Source organism: Oncorhynchus mykiss, chromosome 17 (genome assembly GCF_057628025.1).
Source record: "Oncorhynchus mykiss isolate SJ-2025 chromosome 17, ASM5762802v1, whole genome shotgun sequence".
In the NCBI taxonomy this organism is placed as follows: Eukaryota; Metazoa; Chordata; class Actinopteri; order Salmoniformes; family Salmonidae; genus Oncorhynchus; species Oncorhynchus mykiss.
In genome coordinates, this window is record NC_143038.1 from 25,041,158 (window position 1) to 25,056,011 (window position 14,854).

At 40.3% G+C, this 14,854-nt stretch overlaps 1 protein-coding gene across 3 annotated transcripts in view; it reads right to left on the reverse strand.

The window, feature by feature from the left end:
• Window positions 1-3,645: 3,645 nt before the first annotated feature.
• mmp24 (matrix metallopeptidase 24) overlaps window positions 3,646-14,854 on the reverse strand; it is a 67,862-nt gene continuing 56,653 nt past the window's right edge. For all 3 annotated transcript variants that reach the window (XM_021568353.3, XM_021568354.3, XM_090205144.1), the window contains 3 exons: window positions 12,698-12,836; window positions 9,317-9,583; window positions 3,646-6,842 (listed from right to left, as the gene is read on the reverse strand). In XM_021568353.3, the coding sequence (XP_021424028.1) occupies window positions 6,505-6,842; window positions 9,317-9,583; window positions 12,698-12,836 (744 nt within the window). In that variant the 3' untranslated portion in view covers window positions 3,646-6,504. The remainder of the gene's footprint in view (window positions 6,843-9,316; window positions 9,584-12,697; window positions 12,837-14,854) is intronic.

Here is a 14,854-nt window from a genome sequence, read left to right on the forward strand (position 1 = left end):
GAAGTTATGTTCTGACGGTGAGGGAGAAATTGAATATCACTATTTCGCTATTCCTTTTGTGGCTCTCTGTAGCCTGAAAATAGATGCAGAAAGCCTCTCCAAAAATGTTCCCAAAAGTCTGCCCAATGATTTATCTAAAGATCATGAAATGGAGTTATTAAAATATGGGCAAACACACTAAGTCTGCTCTGATTCAGTGCCATGTCTCTGCCACTCGCTAAACTGCTCAAAACGAAAACGACAGAATAAGACAAGATAATAGAGCGAGGAAAATCCATGAACTGAGTGCATTTTCGTAGTGTGAGAAATATTGGAGGAAAATACACCTTTGAAATCAAATTATACAAAAAAACATACAAATGTTAACTCTGTTTTCCTTGAAAGAATCCTTAGAGGTATATGTTCGTCAAATAAAAAAGCACATCAATTGAGCGCGCCACTGCAAAGTCTGACAAGGCACAACTTCCAGAAGTACCAGCAGAGGCTATTAAGGCAGACACTGACACGGTCAGACATTTACACTATTTCAGTAAAGATCTCATGGTGGAGATTATTTTGGAAGACCTAGAGCAGATTAGGGCTGTAGAAATAAAGTAGGGTAGCCTTACAGTAAATTACATATTTTCAAGTTGCAGATTTCTCACATAACAAAAGTATCTTTGCTTACTGGAGATTAAGTCCTCCAAAACGGAGCCAAAGACCAGACTGAGAGGGCTGTTGTGTCTTACTACATATTGCTCACACATTCAGTGCGACACAGAACTAGAGAGCTCTTGACTAGGAGCATAAAGGATACAGAGAGGGGGTCAATGGTGGCAGAGCTGAATAGATAGTATAGACCCATTCTCAGAGACCTTGGGGATGTTACACAAAAGCCACATAACAGATGGTTTTGTTCAGCTGATGGTTTTGCTGATGAATGATTGGGAATGGGATATGCTTTGAAATGGATGATGGGAGGAGAGAAAGTGATTTGGCACTTTGTCAACGCAGCCATATCTGCAGTATATAAGCTCTCCCCAACTTAGTTACAAATAAAACCATAGATGTAATTGCTTTGTTAGTAGTACTACATTATGACAAGGAGTGAGCAGTGTTATAGCGGTAACATCAGTGTGCACATCTGAGATTATTTAAAAAAAATGTGGATAATGAGTAAATATTTGTCAAATCTATGCAGTTACTTTCAATGTAATTTCATAGTACATGTTATTAGAATTCTGATAGGGATTCCAGTGGTTGTGAAAAACCATAAGGCAAATATGTAAAAACAAGAGAAAGTCATCTTCCAGAAAACTGTCAAAATTTCAAATTCTCACCATAATAAGTCCACTTCAGATAGCTTTATACGAAACATCAGGCCATTTAACTATTCAACTCCACTTATCAATGTGTAATATCCAAATGTTTACATGGCGTTTGAGTCTCTCTGTGTGTGTGTGTGTGAGGAACGGGGAGAGAGGGACACAAAACTGAGAAGAATCTCACAAGAGTTACCATGACGTAGTAACATCGCAGATAAACTAAGAAAAGTACTTCAAAGGCATGATTAAATAAAAAGCATGTCAAATTATTAGGAAAAGAACATTAACAGTTTAAATATACTATTCTTAAGATTGTAACAACACTTTGCCAGTGATTATCACACTATTAAGACCCATTAGAAGTGGAAGTCCCACTCTGGTTGCAGGTAGCCTTGCAGTTAGAGAGGTGAGCCAGCAACAGGAGGGTTGCCATTTGGAATCCAAAATCTGTTGTGAAGTGTGCAGAGAACCGGAGGGTTGCTGGTATCAAATCCTAGATGCCATTGACTTACGTCATGTCCTTATGCAAGGCACTTAATCTCTCACAACAACAGCCCCCTACCCCCAGTGTGGCAGCCCCACCACACCTCTCCAAAACCTTTGTGTGTCTTTCGGATGGGTTGGGGTAAATCAAATTCTGGTTGGGCATTTGTGTGCAATTGACCAATAAAGTGATCTTAATCTCTTAATAAGATATCTTAATCGTGTAGCCTGTCCAGGTATCCCATTCTACAGCCCATATGCTTTTTGCATTTGCAAATATAAGGAATACTGTATGTTAAAAGGAAAGTCTAGATTTGGTCATTTTGTCATTGTCATACATTATCAAATACACTGAACAAAAATACAAATGCAACATGTAAAGTGTTGGTCCCTTGTTTCATGAGCTGAAATAAAAGAGCACAGACATTTTCCATACTCACAAATTGCTTATTTCTCTCATTGTGTGCACAAATTGGTTTACATTCATTTTAGTGAGCATTTCTTCTTTGCCAAGATAATCCATCCACCCGACAGGTGTGGCATATCAAGAAGCTGATTAATGTATGATCATTACACAGATGCACCTTGTGCTGGTGACAAATGGCCACTCTAAAATGCAATTGTCACACAACACAATGCCACATATGTCTCAAGTTTTGAGGGAGTGTACAATTGGCATGCTGACTTCAGGAATATCCACCAGTGCTGTTGCCAGAGAATTGAATGTGCTTCTCTATTATAAGCCTATAGAGAAATGTTTCAGAGAATTTGGCAGTATGTCTAACCAGCCTCACAATCGCAGACCACGTGTATGGTGTTGTGTGGGGGCGAGCGGTTTGCTGATATCAATGTTGTGAACAGAATGGTGGGGCTATGGTATTGTGGCAAATAAGGGGGCCGAGTGATAAATGGCGGATATTTGAGGGTAGAACTAATAAATGGGCTCTGCCCTCTCACTAAGGGGTGGCCAGATGGTGAACCACAAAGCACAAAATGGACGACCGCAGAAGCAAGGGGAAGGCGCAAGGTTAGGCCGACCAACATATAAAGGGGTCAAGCCACACCAGGAAGAGGGGAAGAGCAAGGAGCTGTGAACCATTGAAAAGAGAAAGTGATAATATATCGGCTGGATTTAACGTGTATGACCTGGACTTACCTGTTGGTTGTTTGGACCCTGATCTACTGAGAAGCCAATTTGTGTACCGAACCCTGCTATCCTCGATCACGCCTGCGGCCTGGTTGGTCCAGGCCGGAGAAACAAACATTGATTTTGTGTCGGTCTCACGCTTAGTTTGTGTACAAACACTCCTAACCTTGAAGAGGATTGTCACAGTATGGGCAGGCATAAGTTACGGACAACAAACACAGTAAAAAAAAAATCTATGGCAATTTAAACGCACATGACGGGATCCTGAGGCCCATTGTGGTGTCATTCATCCGCCGCCTTCACCTCATGTTTCAGCATGATAATGCACGGCCCCATGTCGCAAGGATCTGTACACAATTCCTGGAAGCTGAAAATGTCCCAGTTCTTCCGGCCTGTCAATAACTTTGCACCGCTATTGAAGAGGAGTGGGACAACATTCCACAGGCCACAATCAACAGCCTGATCAACTCTATGCGAAGGAGATGTGTCGGGATGCTTGAGGCAAATGGTGGTCACACCAGATACTTACTGGTTTTCTGATCCACGTCCCTACCTAGTGTATTCCTAGTCATGTGACATCCATAGATTAGGGCCTCATTTATTTATTTCAATTGACTGATTTCCTTATATGAACTGTAACTCGGTAAAATCTTTGAAATTGTTCCATGTTGCATTTCTTTTTGTTCAGTATAAATGAGACTAGTCACGTCATGTTTCATCATTTAAATAAGCAAAACTTTTTAACAACAACGAACAATTTGACAGATTGTCAATGCAATGACAAAATGGCAAAGTCAAGTCTCCTTTCAACCGATTCCTCATATTTGTGATTGCAAAAAATGTATATACATTTACTAGCTCGATAGGATACATACAACCAGAGCGGGATATTCGCTAATGATAATACATCATTTCAACAGCAAATAAAAGTACAAATAAAGCAAATAAAAAAAACTTTTAAAAGTCAATAAAAAAATCTAAAGACTACATGTTTGATGTGTGGTACCAAACCCCGTTGGGGTCAGAAAATACAGTATCAAGGACTATACAGATCTTAATCTTGGATCTTAATTTGAGCCAGTTTGCTACAGCAGGCTAATAATCTTACAGCAATGGGAAATGTGAATTATGTGGATTATAATTAAAGGACATTTTTGTAGATGTTTCTGGAAATTACAAACTTTAGAGGCCTTTTTAAAACCTCAAATAAACTAAGTTTGCATTTCCTACTGTACAGGAAAGATTCTCTGGTTTCAGTCCTGGCAACTGCATTGACATTATTATCTGGGTGAGATGAATACATGATAATTCTCTACTGTAGCAAAAGTAGTGAATAGAAATACAGGGAAATGAATTAAACATATGAAATAACTTTGCTTTTATCATGGGTCATCTGTGTATTTGTTTTTATCAGGGTAAGAAACAGCTGAACTCAGGAAATCCTGACCTGCCCTACAGAGATAGACAAAGTATGGTAATTACCCCAGTGTACCAATGCACCCCAGTGCAGAAAGACTCTACCTGGATCTTTCTTTTAAACTTCACTTTCCCATTGAACATCTTTCCTATTGAAAACGAGGTTAAAAACAAAACTGTAAATTAGATCATGAGGACAGCATTTCAATGAAATGTAGGGTGTTAGATACAGTGCCCTCCGCAATGATTGGGACAGTGAAGCATTTACATTTTTTGTCTCTATACTCCAAAAGTTTGGATTTGAAATCAAACAATGACTATGAGGTTAAAGTGCAGACTGTCATCTTTAATTTGAGGGTATGAATCGTGAATAATGAAAAGCGAGAAAGTTACAGATGCACAAATATCATACCCCCCAAGCCATGCTAACCTCTCACCATTAGAATAACAGGGGAGTTAGCATTTTTTTAGGGAGGGTATGATATTTGTGCGTTGTAACTTTCTAGAAACATATTCTATTCTTATTTACAATAAAACGGACTCCAAAATGACACAAACAAAAGAAACAGCAAATGCATCCAACAAATGTGTAGAGTCACAAGCTTGGGGTCAGAAAATACAGTATCAAGGACTATACAGATCTTAATCTTGGATCTTAAGTTTGCTACAGCAGGCTAATAATCTTGCAGCAATGGGAAATGTGAATTATGTGGATTATAATTAAAGGACATTTTTGTAGATGTTTCTGGAAATTACAAACTTTAGAGGCCTTTTTAAAACCTCAAATAAACTAAGTTTGCATTTCCTACTGTACAGGAAAGATTCTCTACATTGCATGTAATGAATATGGGACCAAATACTTAACTTTTTACTACTTTAATACACATGAATTTGTCCCAATACTTTTGGTGCCCTAAAATGGGGGGAATACGTACACAAAGTGCTGTAAGTTCTTAACCGTTCACCCGATATGATTGAAAACACCCTCAAATTAAAGTTGTCAGTCTGCACTTTAACCTCAGTCATGGTTTGATTTCAAATCCAAACTTTTGGAGTAAAGAGGAGACAAAAGAAGAAGCTTCATTTTCCCAATCATTACGGAGGGCACTGTATATAAAGAGAGAGCGACACAGTTGGAGGAAGAGAGAAAGTGAGAGAAATAAGGAGGAATGAAGAGGGGTATGGAGTGGAATTCAGGCTGCCTCAACAGCAGTTCATTGTGCCTAGTCAATGTTGGTCTGACGTGCTTAGCCTATGGAAACGGGCATAGGTACTCCTCTACACCTTGGGGCATGTAAAAGATAAATAAAACTAAGTATAATTCTAAGAAAGATAACTGTGACCAATGTCTTTAAATGCTAACTCACTCTCCCCTACGCCCCTTGGTCCAGGCAGAGGAGCAGGGAGTCTGTGCTGGGGGATGTTGGTATAGCGGCGGTCCTTCAGCAGACATACTTATAGTCTCAGTCCTCTAGCTTAGGTGAGTCCATCGCTAGAGGCAGAGGTCTGGCTATGAAGACATTTATCATTTGCGATGTACAAAGTTTCTCCTCTTGTTAACTCCAAGCTCTCGAACTGAAAATATTAAATGATCCACAAAAATCCTTGGTATTCTTTTCTATGGCCTTTCTACTACATTTTTTTGTTCAAGTTTAAATTTTTTCTTTAAATATCTTGTTTGACTTGATAATACTTGAAGTTCATGTACAAGTTGATACTGGACTCAGACAGATTACTGGTACCTGGCTATGTGAGGGTAGGCTCCCCCTCTCTCTCCCCCTGAGAAAAAGTGTATGGGAGTCCCATCGAGGTAAAGTATGTGTGACAACCCCCACTGAAACAGCCAGATAAGAATGGACAACAGATAGACGAGGCGCAAAAGGCAGAGCAATCGGATTTGCTGTGCTCTGTCCTTACCCTCAAAGCCTCCCAGCGTCCTATGAATCGCCTCATGCTAATATTCAACATACTCAATTTTGGCGATGTTCATCTAGAGGTCCTTGACAGTGGATGAAAGGGAGTAACTTAATTCCCCTCCTTCCCTTCTCGCAAAGGGTTTGTGCAAGACAGGCACTGGTCACATGGTGCTCAGAGTTTTTGTAGCCCTCTCAGCGCAGTTTCGTATCGTAAGTGGCGGCGCGCTGCCTAAGCCTGTCATACCCACTCCTGGACCGGATGTTTGTAGAAGGTGGCGTTCTGTTGCACCCCTTTGTTTTTGAACTGGAAGATGGTATAGACCAGGACCAGGATGCACAGGGACAGGATGCAGGGAATCACCACAGCGATGGCGTTGACAGTGCTGTGCACGTCATTGATGGTCACCATGATGTCCACGTCATCGTGGGGAAGCTGCCGGTCCTTGTTCTTCTCCATGTCTGATTGGTGGCAGCCCATCCAGTCATTGACAATAGACTTGGGGTAGCCGGGCTCAACGGTCAGCTTCTGGTTGTCAAACTTCCAGTAGTCCTTCCCTTTGTAGAAATAGGTATAAACTAAAGAGGGGAAAAGAGAGCAAAAGTACAAATTCATTTGTATCTAACAGATTGACTTGTATAGTTTGCAAATCTAACACCTCAAACATTCTGCCTGACAACTCATCCTGAATTTAACTCTGCTGCTCGATCACTCACGCCATACATTCTCCACACATTCAATTGTGGAGAAGAAACGCTAGTGGGCGTGGCGTTTGGCCTGGAGCGATGTGGATTGGTAATCAGGCTACTCAAACATTCCCTTGTCCAAATAAACACTGTACCTGATTATCTATTTGTCATATCATAACGGTATGCTATCAAAGCTCTACAACCGAAAATGCAGTCTCCAAACCATAACTCTCTAAATGCCCTGTTTGTTTTGGAGGGGTAGTTCTTTGTACTATGCAATGCCTGGGAGAAAAGGCACACGGACTGAGAATGTGTGGCAATCAGAGGACCACAGAAACCTTGGAGGCTACTGATTGATGAAGTACTCCCCTCTGCTGCCGTCCAAAACAGCACCTCCAGATCCCTTAAGAAAATGGCTAGTGGACGGACTAGCCAAATGGACCATGCCACCCCCTCTGATTTCCACCTCTCATGGTCTCAAGTCCTTTGTGGAATGTGTTTCAGGAGGTTGTGACATGACTCGCAAAAAGTGATGATAGTTCCTTCCAGAGGAAGTCTCCCGGGAGGTGCCGAGGCAGTGCAGCGTTTTTTTGCTAGAGCAGCACAAATGAGTGGCGGGGCTGAGGCCTCTGGCTGGGTTAACCCTCTGACCCTGACACCGCCAATTCCACTACACTCATGGCACAAACAGTCCTCTGACACAGACGGCCAACAGTTCAGCGACAGCCCTCTGGCCAGAAGGGCCACTTATCTGATGTTGACATGGTTCTCACAGATGGGTTAATATTAGCCAAAAGCATCTCAGAGAACGGTGAGCAATTCTGACTCACACAAGCTGCTGAGACTTCATAAATACACACTAAAAACAAATGGCTCTATAAAGTTCCAAATAAGGGTGCTTTGGCATGGAACCATCGGGGAAGCCTTTTTGGTGCTATATGGAGCCTTTTTTTAAGGTTCTATAAAGAACCATGCTCATAAGGTTCTAAATGGAACATGTATGTTGCTATAAAAGAACCCTTTCATTAACTTCTATAAAGCAACATTAAAAAAAGGTTCTATATAGCACCAAAAAAGGGTTCCGCTATGGTTACAACCCTTTTTGGGGCTATATAGAACCCTTTTGATGGTTCCTTATAAAACCTTTATTGAGAATCGTTCTATAAAAAAGAACCTTTCTCAATCTCAAAGGTTCTTTGTGGAACCAAACATGTTTTTATTTTGGTTTAATAGCCAAATTATATTGTTAAAATACCATCGCTTTTATTATTGTGCTTATTAACAAGTTGAATCAGGTGTGCTAGCTCTGGAATGGCTTGGGATCCCCGAGGAGAGAATTGAAAACTACTGAGTCAACAGTTCTCAACTGACACAAGGACATACATGAGTCTTTCACAAGACACTGTCACTGGCCATAGTTATAACATGTACTAGCATAACACAACAGATTAAATCAACTGTAATGACACTCACTCACGGTTGCACAAAAAGCTGTGAACAAACCACGCCCCAAAATATTCTAATGAGCTGCCGCCCCTACATTTTAATTATCACTAAAAGAGGAAAGATTCCTTTTGTTTCAGTAAGGTTCCACATAGAACCCTCACCCTTCCCAAAGAGCCCTTGAGGAACCCTAATGTTTTAGTGTGTACATGATGAACTATTTTCTGCTGTGTTACGAATGTGTTGTCAACACATTTGAAGCTCGATCTCGTATAATATTTACCTCGTGCTTGATGAATATTCTGTATACATATTTAGTAGGCCGACTATAACATTGGCACTTTACTCCAGAGGTAGTCAGGGACCTAGATCTCGATTGACAAACCATGAAAATCATCATTATTACCAGCCTCTAAAATCATTGACAGGCATCAATAATTGTCTTAAAATAAATGCATTCATATAATTTTGAAAATATATCTGTTAAATAATATGCATAAAGGGAGGCACCAGGATATCTGGTCACCAGGAAAACAATGTGGACAGATATTTTAATTTTGATCACAAACTTTGATCACAAAACCCACATGTTAGCAAGTTGTAAATGGGGCCTTCTGATAAGACTCAAATAAAAGTGCAATGTTGTTATTGTAAGACTTCAGTTACTGTTTCAATGTGCAATTACAGCTTATGTACGTCACTACGATAACAGTCCAAGTGCTTTGTTACTGTAATAGCAATTACAGTACCAAATGTAGTTAATTCATAAAGTAAACAGAAATTCCAATTCCCCAATGAAAATAATTGGAATTTCAAATTACTCCCCGAATTGACGTTATTGAGATGGCATGAAGCCAAACCCCTGTCCCTCTGCATGCTTCAAGGCGGTAGCCACATGGTCTGTGGATAATTATACTCACAGCCCTCCCTGCTGACGAAGGCTCCCTGCGGCGCCTCGGGGATGCCCTTCCACACAGTGATGGGTTTGGGGTAGCCCGGGTCGGCCATGCGTTTCTCCTCGTTGTAGCGCCAGTACTGGTCCCCTTTGAAGAAGTAGGTTTTGCCCACGGGCTCCCAGCGCAGTGCTGTGTCAATGCCGTCCTTAGGGAGACAGTTACCCAGCTCCACCAGACTCTGGGGGTACCCGGGCTCAGCAGTCACCTCTTTGAATACCCAGTACTTGTCACCTGTGGGGTAAACAACAACAGGGTCATGTTCATTAGGCACTAAACAGAGGAAAACCGACTGAAACGGGGAGATTATCTCAAACTATTTTCATTTTCCATTGTAAAACTTTTTTAAATATTTGTTTTAACCTTTTACTGAAGTGAGCTAGATCAGGGTCTCGGTGTTTTTTGGTAGTTTAAACAAATCTACTTTGAAACAAAAGTATACACCTCACACACATGGTTATGGGCTTAAGAATAAGAAGACACCTGTGCCATGTCAGATATAGGGCTCTATTTTCGGCATGGCGCACTGGCATGTTCCAGCCTTAACACCAGGTTTAGCAATTTACCTGTCGAACATCAGCATGCTTGTGCTCAGATGGAAGGGGTGGAAATATTTGAGGCACGTCCTTAATGATCCAAAGTGCTAATTTCAGGCAGCGCTGGTAGGGATATTTAAGACCAACCAAATCTGGTTTTAGCGGTAATGCAGTTGGATATGACATTAGTTGTGACAGTGGAAGCTCAGCCGATCCAGCCTTGACACGCACCGCCCATATGCGCATGGAACAAGATGTGATTTGGTGCCTGTATACTTCATATTTAGAAACATAAATTACATGTTTTTTCCCCATTTTATTTTATTAAAAACAAAGCATAGTGCCCCCCCCTCTCAAATAAGTCTGTTTTCTTTTTGTCCTGCCCAATGTAGTCAAAACCGTCGATAAAGTGTTCGACAGCTGGGAAATAAATCTTAAATCACTAAAGAATTATTAAAATACCAAGTTTGAGAGGAGCAAAACAGTGAGCTGACATTATATTAGCTATGCTTTGGATGTGCGTAAAACCCCCTCCATGATGTAGGCTACATGTGTTCATGCTCATCATGAAACGAGAGATGAGAACCTCAGTGAATACCGATGAACCTTATATTTAGAAGTTATTTGCCTGTTACAATTGTTTGTTTTTCGTTTCATATTTTTGAAACCCAAGCCCACCGTTGGCTACCCTTACCCTAGGCCTTCTATAACAAAGGCTGGTTCAACTGCAATGCATTGCCTTTTTTTATGATGGTGATTTTATGATATCATTACATTTTACATGTACTGCATTTATTGTAGTTGAAAAAATTAACAGATTACTTGTTTTTCATTGAATTTTATTCAACCCAAACTAATTCGAATGATTCACTGTCCTGGTTTTATGGTGGGAATTTATGGCACGCATGTAATGCAACTTCTGGAGAAGTGTGAATGCAATCTGTAAGAAGTTTTCAATTCGTACAGTACTAGTCAAAAGTTTGGACAAGTTATTTTGACTATTTTCTACATTGTATAATAATAGTGAGACATCAACACTATGAAATAACACATGTAGTAACCGAAAGGTTGCAAGTTCATATCCCCGAGCTGACAAGGTACAAATCTGTCATTCTGCCCCTGAACAGGAAGTTAAACCCACTGTTCCTAGGCTGTCATTGAAAATAAGAATCTGACTTGCCTAGTTAAATAAAGGTAAAAATAAAATAAAAAAATAAAAAAATAGAATTCAAGGCACACTTAACCAGCATGGCTACCAGAGCATTCTGCAGCGATACGCCATCCCATCTGGTTTGGACTTAATGGGACTATCATTTGTTTTTCAACAGGACAATGACCTGTACCTGACCAAATACCTCCAGGCTGTTTAAGGGCTATTTGACCAAGAAGGAGAGTGATGGAGTGCTGCATCAGATGACCTAGCCTCCACAATCACCCGACCTCAACCCAATTGAGGTGGTTTGGGATGAGTCAGACCGCAAAGTGAAGGAAAAGCAACCAAAAAGTGATTAGCATATGTGGGAAGTCCTTCAAGACTATTTGAAAAGCATTCCAGGTGAAGCTGGTTGAGAGAATGCCAAGAGTGTGCAAAGCTGTCATCAAGGCAAAGGGTGGCTACTTTGAAGAATCTCAAATATAAAATATTTTTTGATTTGTTTAACACTTTTTTGGTTACTATATAATTCCGTATGTGTTATTGCATAGTTTTGATGTTTTCACTATTATTCTACAATGTAGAAAATAGTAAAAATAAAGAAAAACCCTTGAATGAGTAGGTGTGTCCAAACGTTTGACTGGTACTGTATGTAAAACATCAGTATAACGCTGAGTGGACATTCTCCCTTTCTCTTTATATTGGATCTTTGTCCAGCTACTGTGAAACGTTTGGATGTATGTAAATGTCACGCCCTGGCCATAGAGAGGTTTTTATTCTCTATTTTGGTTAGGCCAGGGTGTGACTAGGGTGGGCATTCTATGTTAATTTTCAAAGTTTTGGATTTCTGTGTTTGGCCGGGTGTGGTTCTCAATCAGAGGCAGCTGTCTATCGTTGTCTCTGATTAAGAACCATACTTAGGTAGCCTTTTCCCACCTGTGTGGTGTGGGTAGTTATTTTCTGTTTAGTGTGTTTTGCACCTGACGGAGCTGTTTCAGTTGCTCCTTTTGTTACTTTGTATTTAGCGTTCAGTTCTATTTAATAAAATGACAAACACGTACCACGCTGCACCTTGGTCCTCACCTTCTTCCACCAACGGCCGTTACAGTAAAACCCTCTGTAGTCTGCATTCTTTTAATATCTCATGCCCACAGGAAGCAATTATGTTTGTCTGTAAGTGTATTTACATATAACCTATTTAAAGCAAGTTGTGGTTTACCATTGCTTTAGGTTTGTTAATAGAGTTTAAATGTTTTCTTTGCATCCCAATATTACACTATATTCATCCCAGACATAGAAACACAGGATTTTCGGCGTCATTTCTTAAATAATGCTTAGTAATTATGAAATTATAATAACATTCCACCCATGAGGGCACTAGGTCATTTGACTACAGGAAAGGGCTACATGTTTCCTGTCGCGTGCCCTAATGAACATGACCTAGGTCAAAGTGGTATTGTGAATCCTCAACTATTGGGCATGTTCAGGGCTTGGAAATTGAACTACCGTACAAGGACCGTGTTAGAGATTGGGGTTTTATAGTTGGTACTCTCTCTCTAATCCAGGTTTATTCACCTAAAGCGAAAATGACTTAGCTAACAATAACACTGATCAAAAAGGGCTATATCACATTTGAAAAGGAGAAGGGAGTTAAAATACCCTTAAAGAATACAAATTTGCCGTCCGATCTCTCGTAGGCGGCGTCGATACGGGGCGGTAGACCTTTCCAGAACTGCTCAATCTGCATCGGGTAGCCCTCCTGCACCTCGTTGTTCCGCAGTCGCCAGAACCATCGGTCCTAAAGAGAATAAAAAGAGAGGAGAGAGCTCACATCAATCACAGCTCATTATCATTTGGCTCCAGTAAATCTAGGGCACGGCTGAGCAAACTCCCCACTGACTGCTACCCACATGCAAATACCCACACTTACCCCTCAAAGAGCCACAAATGATTCGCGTAGCAGAGGCCTTATTGCAGGGTAACTACAGTGCTTTCGGAAAGTATTCAGACCCTTTGACTTTTTCTACATTTTGTTACGTTACAGCCTTATTCTAAAATGGATTTTCAAAAATGTTAAAATCCTCAGCAATCTACACACAATACCCCATGGTGACAAAGTGAAACACCTTTTTTTAAACATTTTGTCAAATTTATTTACAGAAATGCCTTATTTGCATAAGTATTTAGACCCTTTACTATGAGATTTGAAACTGAGGTCAGGTGCATCCTGTTTCCATTGATCCTTCTTGAGATGTTTCTACAACTTGATTGGAGTCCACCTGGGGTAAATTAAATTGATTGGACATGATTTGGAAAGGCATTCACCTGTCTATATAAGGTCCCACAGTTGACAGTAAAAACCAAGCCATGAGGTTGAAGGAATTGTCCGTAGAGCTCCGAAACAGAAGATCCCCCAAGAACATAGCGGCCTCCATCATTCTTAAATGGAAGAAGTTTGGAACCACCAAGACTCTTCCTATGGCAAGACATCAAAATGGTTGTCTAGTAAAGATCAACAACCAATTTGACAGAGTTGAAAATAATAATGGGCAAATTTAAATGCTGACTTACCCAGACAGACTCAGCTGTAATCGCTGCCAAAGGTGATTCTGACATGTATTGGACTCAGGGGGTTGAATTATTATCTCATCAAGATATGAGTGTTTTATTTTTCATATTTATATATATATTTAGAAATGTTTAATCCCACTTTGTAACACAACAAAATCAAGAGCTGTGAACTACTTCCTGAAGGCACTGTTTCAATATAGTGAATATAGTTGCTATTTAACGTGTTTCAGCATAGAATATAATCCTTTATATTTGTACATGTTTTATTTTGTCAATATACTCTGTCAATATACACTGTGTATACGAAACATTAAGAACACCTGCTCTTTCCATGACATAGACTGACCAGGTGAATCCAGGTGAAAGCTATGATCCCTTTTTGATGTCACTTTTTAAATCCACATCAATCAGTGTAGATGAAGGGGAGGAAACAGGTTAAAGAAGGATTTTTAAGCCTTGAGACAATTGAGACATGGATTGCGTGTGTGTGCCATTCAGAGGGTGAGTGGGCAAGACAAAAGATTGAATTGCCTTTGAACGGGGTATGGTAGTAGGTGCCAGACGTAGGGCTACTGCGGTGACCGTATTACCGCCACCCTGGCAGTCATAAGTCATGACCGCAGTAAAATTCTGCGTGACCGTTGAGTCACGGTAATCTCCTTTTATGCACTCTGGACTTGTGTTGTTGGTAGTACCCAACTTGCTACCAACCATCAGGTCCTAATGGCCTGGTACTCAGGGCTCTATTGTCCCTCCATCCTGTCCTAATGGTTTGGTACTCAGGGCTCTATTGTCCCTCCATCAGGTCCTAATGGCCTGGTATTCAAGGGCCTGCTGCCAAGGCAGCAGCTAGTCTTCCTGGGGTTCAGCAAAATTAAGGAAGTTATACATTTTAAAGCATTACAATACATTCATATCAGATTTCACAACATATTAAGTGTGTGCCCTGAAGACTACTCCATGGGTATTCTAAAAATGACAAAGTTCTCACAGAGGGGTCGAATAATAGAACAACCAATACTAGCCATGTTAGGGATTTGAATAATAATTAAAAAAAATAGATAAAACAATAAAATTAAACAATTGTTAAATAAAATACAACTACACTATACCATTCAAGATAGAGACTGTTGTAAAATAATTATTTACTTTTCCATTTATCGTATTTTATAAATGGATAAGACGGCATTCGAAGAAAGGATAACTAGCAAAATAATACGTCTTCAAATATAACGAATTGGAACA